A 10,519-nucleotide genomic window follows, 5' to 3' on the forward strand; every position below is an offset into this window, starting at 1 on the left:
AATGTTTGTTTCTATCTTCTGTTTAAATCTGATACAAGTTGAACCAAACTGTAAACTTTTTATTATTATTTTCCTAAATAATTCCTGCGGTTTGACACGCAGGACAGAAGTGGGAAGCATCACTCCCACTCCCACACCACCATCACCCCCTCCGTGGTTCCCACCCTCCGTCCCTCACCTCCATCTGCGCTGCATGCAGGTTTTATCCCCCTTATTGAACCTAACGGAGCTGCGGAAGTTTGATATTTTTAACCTTTACGGACAGAACTTCGTTTGACTGAATCATGGCGAACTCCGGGATCCAGCTGCTGGGCTTCTTCCTGTCTCTGGTGGGCATCGTGGGGCTGATCGTGGGGACCGTCCTGCCTCAGTGGAAGATGTCCGCCTACATCGGGGACAACATCATCACGGCCGTGGCCATGTACCAGGGGCTGTGGATGTCCTGCGCCTTCCAGAGCACCGGACAGCTGCAGTGCAAAATATACGACTCCATCCTGCAGCTCGACAGTAAGACGAGACGAAAACACGCGCGAAATTAGCGACACTTTGACACGGTTTTATTCACGTAAAAGAGGAGAAATGACTCAATAAGAGGGAAAAAAAAGTGTTTGGTAGAAATGCTGCACACATTTAATATTTAACTGAGCTAAAATATGAGGCCAAAATCAAAATAATTCATGTAAATAACCAGAGTTGGTACTCAATTACTTGAGTAACTTTTTTTTTATTATTATTTTTTATTTGTTTTTAGGAGCATTTTTACGACACAGTACTTTTTACTGTTACTCGAATAATTTTATCAAGTATTTCTACTTTCTACTCTCGCTTGAGTAAAATTTCTGGATTTTCTACCCACTGAGTGAAGAACAAACATGTTTTAACCAAGAATTCACCAGACACAGACACACACCTGCAGTTAAAGTTTCATAAGGTTTTTATTGAAAGAAACTGATTTGGAAAAAAATTATTTTGCCTGATTTTGTTATTTTTTTGTTACTTATGAATTATTGTCATTCCAGTTCTTAAAATACCAACATTTCCACTTAACTCCATATTTTGGTCCACCGGTTGATGTAAAATTTACATATTAAATGATTGATAATTTGATCAGTTACTCAGTACCGGAGTAGACTTTTAACCAAATACTTTTTTTACTCTTAGTTGAGTAATTTCTTTGATTCCTTAATGTTGATTAAGGATTCAACATCGGCAGATTATTTTACTTATAACATGAAAAAATGTATTTTTATAAGCAAAATAATCTGCCAATGGAACAAGTACTTTTTAAAATCAATATTTAGGGATTATTTACTTAAAACAAGCTCCTATTTCCTACTGAAAAGTTGCTTGTAAGTTAGTTTTGTCTTATTTCCCGAGTACTAAGATGTTTGCACTTTAAAACACTTGGTACGATTTTGTGTTTTTGCAGTGCACAATGTGTTGTTTTCTCTTTCTCTACGTCTCGTACCTCTGACCCCTCAGCACACGGTCCGTGTGATTCTCAGGACGGGCGGTGACAGGAAGTCTGGTTGTGTTACATTCAACACAAACTTCTGAGTTTCACCCTTTTGTCAACAAGCCGTTGTCACAAGCCGAGTGCGGCTCGTATAATCCGTCTTCAGAAAGAAATACTGATATTTCTACAACCCTTAAAGCTACTTAACTTTTATATTTTACATATTGTTTGAAACTGTCAGCATTTTGTGACTGACAAAACGCTCAGTCACAAAATGACTGAGCATTTTGATGCAGATAATCTGTGAAAAAAATGTAGCTTCTCCTAGCGCTAACTAGAAATAACCAATCAGAGCCAGGAGGCGGGCTTTAGAGCTACCAATCACAATCTGGTGTCTGGTACGCTGCAGCTAGCTTAGCCTGTTGTGAATGCTCAGTCTAGTTACCATAATGGATAAACAGTTTTTCTGTAACTGTAAGTTGTTGATCTTTTCACAGATTATTTGTCTCATAATAAGCTGTCAGAAAATGGTGAAAAATCCCGATATTACAATGTTTTATATCAGTCGATATTGATAAATATTGATTAATCTGAAATTCTGCCAGACTGGCGGCGTGATCTTTCCTGTTTTATCCACAGTTTTCACTCCACGTCGTTGTTTTTTTAAAATCTTTAAACAGTTATGAGGTGAAGCCTTAAACTGCTGCGGTGGCAGTTACTCAGCAGGTTGTTGCTAGGTAACCAAAGAATGAATGAGTTGCTAGGTAACCAAGGAGTGAGTCAGCTAGTTTATTCCACCAGCCAAGATTAGCTGTGTGGCTCTGGATCAGAGTTCAGTGAAATTGTTGAGAAATCTATTAAGTACTGATATTGATCAAGCGTTTATCGCGATAAATATTGTTACTGATTTATTGTCCAACCCTAACTCAGAGTAGCAGTTACCTGATTGTGCTATGGAATAGCATTATTTGCTTGGAAAACACAAAATGGCATCTCTTTAAATCTTAAAGTAAAATCTTTTAATTGATCTGCCCTGAAATCATTAAAATCAATTATTTTTCTATTGTCAGTCTCAATAAACAAATATAAAAAGGTTGGATCGATGGTTTGTGTTGAAATTTAAGCATTTATGGGAGAAGTTTCCACTTTCGACCCTGGAAACTTTGTGATTTCTGGATTATTTTTTAATAATCCAGTCAGGGGAAAAGCTTAGACCTTTGCAAAGTGGTGAAACATTCAAGTTTTAACTGATAACAGGAATCTACAGTTGTTCAGAAAACGGCCCTTTCCTAACTTTTGTAGTCCTGACAAGTGAAAGTTTCTCGGTGGATTTCTCCTTGACTTTGACGGTCAATTTAGAAACAAGAATGTGATTATATCAGAAGTAAGATGCATAATCCTGCGTATTGTTTCCCATTTCCCTCTGATTTACATGTCATATCAAGTCTCCCTCGCTCCCTGCTGGGCGGTTTGGTCTGTTTGGGGAGGGCAGGGATGGCCTCGGCTGGCACAGACTGGTTCTAGGTGGACAGAGGCAGGATCTGGACAAAGAGGGGCCTCATCCTGTGAAAGGTTTACAGGCTGACGAAAGGTTTTACCGCTTGGATTCAGTTCAAGTGAAGAAAATTGTGTTGTTTCTCACTGTTGGCGTATTCATGAGTCTCCCATGGCTTCCCTGCCAGTAACAGGAAGTTAATTTACAACCTCTAGTCACTCAGACAAAGCCTCAGTCCCTATTTTTTATGTTTCTTCTTCCACTTTTGTGTTTTTCTGATATTTTCTAACCTTCCTGAGCTGGAGTTGCATATTTATAATGGTGTATTTTGGTAGAAAGAAAAAAAAAGTGAGTACATTTCTGTCAAAAATTCAAATGTTGAGGGTATTGACAGAGTTTGTCCTAAGCTTTGTAGAAAAAAATGTAGAAATGTCTGAATTTCAAAAGCCAAACATTTTCAGATTTTTGAAATTTCTGATTTCTGGAAAATTCTACATTTACATAGAAAATGTTTGACTTCTCAATGTCAGAGATTTTCTAGAAAAACTTTGAAATTTCTCAGTTGAAAATTGTTTGACTTTTGAAACTCAACATAATATTAAATATTCAGAGTTTTTCTTAGCAAATTGTGGACTTTTCCATTTAAAAACATTTCTAGAAAAAGTTTTGGAAAATTTGGGAGGAAAAAGGAAAATGTTCTGAGTTTCAAAAGTCCAAATGTTCACATTTTGAAACTCAGAAATTTCCAATTTTCTTCTCAAAAACTTCTGAGATTAATCAAATCAAATATTTCCTGAGGTTTTTTAAAATAAATTTACTTCTCCCTTTTCTTGTTTTATTTGTAAATGCCGTAAAATGTCATGTTCCTTTATTGTGGGAATATCCAGCTGCCTCACCATCTTTGCTTCGTTTCCTTCTCCAGGTTCGCTGCAGACGACCCGCGCCTTGATGATAGTCGGCATCATCGTGTCCGTGGCGGGTCTGGGCGTGGCCTGCATGGGAATGAAGTGCACCACCTGTGGAGGAAGTGACAAACTACGCAAGTCTCGCATTGCCATGATAGGAGGAATTATTCTGCTTATAGGAGGTGAGGACGAAAACGCTCCAAACTGTTGATGTTAGTTTGAGCTAAACAATAGGACTAATTTAAGATGTAAACCTGCATTCCCAACATTCTGTACATTTTCATACATTTCTTTGTAAAAGAATCAGTTGTATCAGTTGTTTTTTCCTAGCTGCACTTGGCTGAATTGGAGAATCAGCATTACACTTGTTACATTTTCTGCTGGTGCAGCTCTTTTTCACTCTCTGTTGTGTCAATTGAAACAAACGCTTTGAAAAATCCTCCTCAATCCCACCAACATGCCTTCCACTGAGGAAGCGGAGCCTGGGGACTCTGGGTTGGGCTCTCCAATCTCTGGGGACGAGGTCGCCGAGGTGGTTAAAAAGCTCCTCGGTGGCAAGGCCCCGGGGGTGGATGAGATCCGCCCGGAGTTCCTTAAGGCTCTGGATGTTGTAGGGTTGTGTTGGTTGACGCGACTCTGCAATATCGCATGGACATCGGGGGCAGTTCCCCTGGATTGGCAGACTGGGGTGGTGGTCCCCCTGTTCAAAAAGGGGGACCGGAGGGTGTGCTCCAATTATAGAGGGGTCACACTCTTAAGCCTCCCTGGCAAGGTCTATTCAGGGGTCCTGGAGAGGAGGGTCCGTCGGATAGTCGAACCTCGGATTCAGGAAGAGCAGTGTGGTTTTCGTCCTGGTCGTGGAACACTGGACCAGCTCTACACCCTCAGCAGGGTCCTGGAGGGTGCATGGGAGTTCGCCCAACCAGTCTACATGTGTTTTGTGGACTTGGAGAAGGCGTTCGACCGTGTCCCTCGGGGAGCCCTGTGGGGGGTTCTCCGGGAGTATGGGGTACCGGGCCCTTTGATACGGGCTGTCAGGTCCCTGTATGACCGGTGTCAGAGTCTGGTCCGCATTGCCGGCAGTAAGTCGGGCTCGTTTCCGGTGAGAGTTGGACTCCGCCAGGGCTGCCCTTTGTCACCGATTCTGTTCATCACTTTCATGGACAGAATTTCTAGGCGCAGCCAAGGTGTTGAGGGGATCCGATTTGGTGGCCTTGGGATCTCATCTCTGCTTTTCGCAGACGATGTGGTCCTTTTGGCTTCATCAGATCGTGATCTGCAGCTCTCGCTGGATCGGTTCGCAGCCGAGTGTGAAGCGGCCGGGATGGGGATCAGTGCCTCCAAATCCGAGGCCATGGTCTTGAGCCGGAAAAGGGTAGAGTGCCTTCTCCGGGTCAGGGGGGGTGTCCTGCCCCAAGTGGAGGAGTTTAAGTATCTCGGGATCTTGTTCACGAATGGGGGAAGAAGGGAGCGGGAGATCGACAGGCGGATTGGCGCAGCGTCTGCTGTCAAGCGGGCGCTGTACCGGTCCGTCGTGGTGAAGAGAGAGCTGAGCCAAAAAGCGAAGCTCTCGATTTACCGGTCGATCTACGTTCCCACCCTCATCTATGGTCATGAGCTTTGGGTCATGACCGAAAGAACGAGATCGCGGATACAAGCGGCCGAAATGGGTTTTCTCCGTAGGGTGGCTGGGCTCTCCCTTAGAGATAGGGTGAGAAGCTCAGTCATCCGGGAGGGACTCAGAGTAGAGCCGCTGCTCCTTCACATCGAGAGGAGCCAGTTGAGGTGGCTTGGGCATCTGGTCAGGATGCCTCCTGGACGCCTCCCTGGTGAGGTGTTCCGGGCACGTCCCACCGGGAGGAGGCCCCGGGGAAGACCCAGGACACGCTGGAGGGACTATGTCTCTCGGCTGGCCTGGGAACGCCTCGGGATTCCCCCGGAGGAGCTAGAAGAAGTGGCCGGGGAGAGGGAAGTCTGGGCCTCCATTCTGAAGCTGCTACCCCCGCGACCCGACCTCGGATAAGCGGAAGAAGATGGATGGATGGATGGATGGATGGCTTTGAAAAATCTCTTCCCCTCCTCACCTGTGGTGGCGCTGCACTAAGAAACACTAAAGCAAATGACATGAAAACCTCTGAAGAAGACACTGAGAGCAACTTCATTCTTTCCATCCATCCATTTTTTCTACACCCTTGTGGGGTCGGGAGGGTTGCTGGTCAACTTCATTCTTTATGAAATGTGAACAAAAATGGAGTGGCGTCAGATTTTAGCAGTAGTAGGATTTCTCTTTTGTTTTTGGTAAAAGGCCACAAGTCATTTCTCATGCTAGCGCAACATTAGCTTGTTTGTTTTGGCATTCTGGGTCACTTTATTTACCCAGCAAGCCCTGCACCGTTGTTCACTTCCTGCTTCTGGAGTGGTTTCCAGTCCGCTTGGCATTCACATATCCCTCTGATGCATGAATTATGATCCTTTGTGTCAGAATTTTTTTTCCATTTTTTAAAATTTTTTTCTTAAGGCATAAAAAAGGTAGGAAATTTTTTTTGTAAAAATAATTTTTTTTTATTTTTTATTTTTATGTGATCAATTGTAATTTTGTCCAAATACAAAGTTGTTATTTGAAAAATACATCAGTAGTATTGTTCCTTAGGGGTTATCTGATGTCACAATATGTTTTTTTACTTGCAAGAGTCGTCTACAGTAGAAGGAGGGACCGGGTCGGTTCTCATGCTTTTTTGTCTGTCGGCCATATTGTATTTAACAAAAATAATTTCTTCCATTTGCAGCTGATGGCCAGTAGTTGATGGTATATTTTATGATGCATTAGTGTCCACTTCAGTGGTCTGTGTGCATTTATAACATAAAAATCCACAGGAAACACAAGAAAATGGCTTTTAGATAGCTGTCCACTGTAGTGACCACTATGCATGAAAGGGTTAAACATTCAAACCGTACCAAAGGTTCGCCGAAGGTTTGTAGACGAACCCGAGTTCAGTTGTTTGGCCTGCATCAGAGTTTGATTGCACGTTCACACCTCCCCAAACATTTCAAACTTCCTATGCAAACGTACTGGAGCGGTCTAAACCGGACTGGTGTGAATCAAAGACGTACTCTGTTCTGCTGCTGCCCATAAGTGAACCTTGGGGAACGTTTAATCCCAAGTCCAAAGCTCTTTCTTCCCACTCATTTGCCCTCTGAGCTCATTCATTACTGAATGAACTCTGCGCTGCTGGCTCTGATTCTAACATCTGACGTCCAAAGGGCTTTGAAGACTTCACTGACAGCCAATTGTGCTGGAGTCAGCGGGGGCTGCTGTTAAAAGGGATAAAAATGGTTTCTGTCCTGTTGAATTTTGATGTGTTAATGAAATGGTTGATCTTTCCTGTTGACTCTCTCTCTCTGCAGGCCTGTGTGCCATTGTGGCGTGTTCTTGGTTTGCTCACAACGTCATCAGAGCTTTCTACAACCCCTACACTCCGGTCAACACCAAGTAAGAAAAGCTAAATATTTCACTGTATTTTGTGTGATTGTAAAATCAATCCTTTGTGTTTGTTACTTTAATTAGTTATTGCAACATTTTACATATCACTGTTGTTATTTTTTGGCCAAGTCCTAGTTTTGTGGATTTTGTGGAATAACTTAATTTGAGAAATGCTAATCAAGAATGAAGACAAATGGTAACTCAATTTGAGTTTTGTTCTGGTGTTTCAAAAAACTAAATTGCTTCCATTGTCAGCATTTTCTCTACTACACTACAGGCATGTAGCTAAACTCTGCACACCAGAGCTATACTTTCTGTTTAAGCTCAAAAGTATCATGACCAGTTAACTTAAATGATTATAAAAAGGTATTTCAAACCTTTCCATATTGGAAAATATGCTCATGGGGCTATTTGTGTTAGCTTCAGAGTGAATGTTAGACACTAAAAGTGAATACTAGCTTGTTATCTTTACGTTGATGGTGTTAGCTTAATTTGGAGTTGTTAGCTTGATTTGCTCAGTTCTGTTTTAGGGCGTCTTGTCACTTTAAATCCACATTAGCTGCTGCTGACCACGTCCCCCAACTCATCATTTACACCAACATATGAAAATGGCTCCATACAGATGCGTAATTATACAACCGTACGTCTTTGAAAAACGTACGGCTGGAACTCAGCTTGGGTTGCTAGGTAACAGGCTGGTTTGACTTAGGTTGATAGGTAATCGTCTGGATTTTGGCTTAGGTTGCTAGGTAACAGGCTAAGTATGACTTAGGTTGCTAGGTAACGGGCTGGGTTTGGTTTAGGTTGCTAGGTAACGCCACTATATGACTTTACAATTGGAAGGTTTTTGAAATGGCTCATTTTCCAGACACCATAAAACATTAACTAGTTGCCAGAAATTGACTGGGTGTTTTTCTTTAAGCAGTTGTGACCCAAATGTAAATATAAAAACAGAGAAAATGTTGGAGTTAATTCATTTTCGTCTCTGTGCTCCACCAGGTCCGTTAACCAGTTTCAGGACCCGACCAGAACCCCTAAGTGTAAATTACCTTGAGAAATAATGAGATTTGGTTACATATAAAAACAGGCTTTAATGCTGAAAGATGATCAAATGTTACAAGCCATACAGGTCATACAAATGGAACATATGCAGAGTTACATTCACCGTCCAGCGCTGGGCCACACTGAGCTCACGTTATGGAAGGAACCAACTGAGGCAAAGATTGTAGCGTTTAGTTTTTTATTCTTTTCTTCAATCTGAGCCCTCCCAGGCTTGTCTAATCAGTTTCAGTCTGTTTATGTATGACTGCCGGCAGACACACATAAACATGGTCTTGTAAGCTGCAGCGTGTGCGTGTAAGCAGATTAAAAAGTAGGCTAAAAGAGATAGAGGACAAAATTGAACCTATAACAAAAATGTGAATTTTTCTAATATAGGTTCCCTTTAAAAGAAATAAAAACACAACAGAAAAACTAAAAACTGATTATTTTAGTTTTAATGTAACCTTTGTCTTCCCAGGTTTGAATTTGGAGTGGCCATCTTCATCGCTTGGGGCGGCGCCCTCCTCGACGTTCTGGGCGGCGCCATGCTGGCCGCCTCCTGTCCCAGGAAGAAGCAGGTATCCAGGTACCCAAATATGCCCGGCTCTCGCTCCAGCCCTACGAGCAGCAACAAGGAATATGTCTGAGAGCGCCCCCTGCTGGCTGGAACTGCTGGGTTAAATAAAACAAAACAAACAAAAAAACAATTGTTGCAGCGTCAACGAAGCAGAACCGAAGATGTGAAACAGTGACACTCCTTGTTGGGCTTTAATGAGCATTTAATTGTCACACACTGCTCTGAATTGTTTCATCAAAGATGTTTCATACTCCGTCCTCACATTCCACAATTGTTTACCATTGGTCTTCTCAGACATATTATAATTGGATCCCCCTATTAAATCCACAAGACTTTGTGTTGCAGCCTAATATTATGGACTAAAGCCAACATTTGCAGCCGTATGTCAGCGCTAACAGTAATTAGCACATGTCTTGTAATTGAAAGTAATCAGTTCCTCCATGGTGTGCAGGTTGCAGCTCAGTCCATGTGACGTTTTATTATATCAGTGTACTAAAATAGACGTTAAAGTGAGCATGGTGTGACTTCTCACACTGGCCTCATCGTACACCAAACGACATCCATTACTCTTCAAATCAGCCGGCTAGAAACTCTGCTCAGATAAACACAATTTTTTTTTTTACCCTGATTATACTCCTATTTATTTTTGTAGATTTAAAGGATCTCTAGTATGTAGATTTTACACTGTTATACTCTGAGCTGTAACTACAGAATAATGGAAACATAGAAAATGTATGAAAAAAGTATTTTTAACATGCCAATATATAGATAAATAAAAACACTGCAGATATTAAGTGTGGGATGTTTGCAAATTGTTACCTACAGTGTTGTGAAATCCTTTTTACAGATTTGTTTGGAATTTTTTCTCAGACCTACGTTAAATCAAACAAATGTTAACATTAAACAATGATAAGTGCATTTTTGGAGATTTGGAAAACCTTTGAGAGAAACTGCAAGAAAATACAGCAAATGTTGCTAAAAACACCTCGCAAACATTTTCAATGTTTAAATTTACAACAGTGTATTACGGTCGGTGTAAATAAAAAAGGAGCACATTTCTGCCAAAAACGTCAAATTTTGAGATTAATATCAGAAACTTTAATTAAAAAAACATGAAAATGTTTGAGCTTGAAAAGTCAAAGGATTTCAAGCAATTTCAAAATTCAGAATCTTTTAGAAAAAACTTGAAATGTCAAACGTTTACTAGATAAAACCAATATTTTGAGACTTGTCAGAAAGTTTCTAGAAAAAAAGCAAAAATTTCTGCTTGAAAAGTAGAAAATCTATTAGAAAAAAAATATTTTTTAGATTAATCACAGAAATGTTTTAGAAAAAAAAGACCTGGAAACATCTGAGCTTGAGAAGTAAAACAAAAAATGCATGAAACAATGTTGGAAATTTCTGAGTTTCATAGGTAACATTTTTGTTTTACGTTTGTAACTTACAGGTCCTTTTTTTCTCAAATTTCTGAGTATAATCTCAAAATGTTTTGTTTTTTTCTTGCAAATCTTTTACTTCTCAAGCTCAGAAATTTTCTCAGAAAAGTCTAAAATTTCCTTGGAAA

At 41.0% G+C, this 10,519-nt stretch overlaps 1 protein-coding gene across 1 annotated transcript; it reads left to right on the forward strand.

Moving 5' to 3' along the window:
- The first annotated feature begins 142 nt into the window (after nucleotides 1-142).
- On the forward strand, nucleotides 143-9,773 carry cldn7a (claudin 7a). The gene is made up of 4 exons (XM_028037277.1): nucleotides 143-507; nucleotides 3,874-4,038; nucleotides 7,262-7,346; nucleotides 8,857-9,773. Exons 1-4 carry the CDS (start codon nucleotides 285-287, stop codon nucleotides 9,023-9,025), a joined length of 642 nt encoding a protein of 213 aa, XP_027893078.1. The 5' UTR covers nucleotides 143-284; the 3' UTR covers nucleotides 9,026-9,773.
- Nucleotides 9,774-10,519: the final 746 nt, after the last annotated feature.

The sequence above is a fragment of the Xiphophorus couchianus genome, chromosome 14 (assembly GCF_001444195.1).
Source record: "Xiphophorus couchianus chromosome 14, X_couchianus-1.0, whole genome shotgun sequence".
Taxonomy (NCBI): domain Eukaryota; kingdom Metazoa; phylum Chordata; class Actinopteri; order Cyprinodontiformes; family Poeciliidae; genus Xiphophorus; species Xiphophorus couchianus.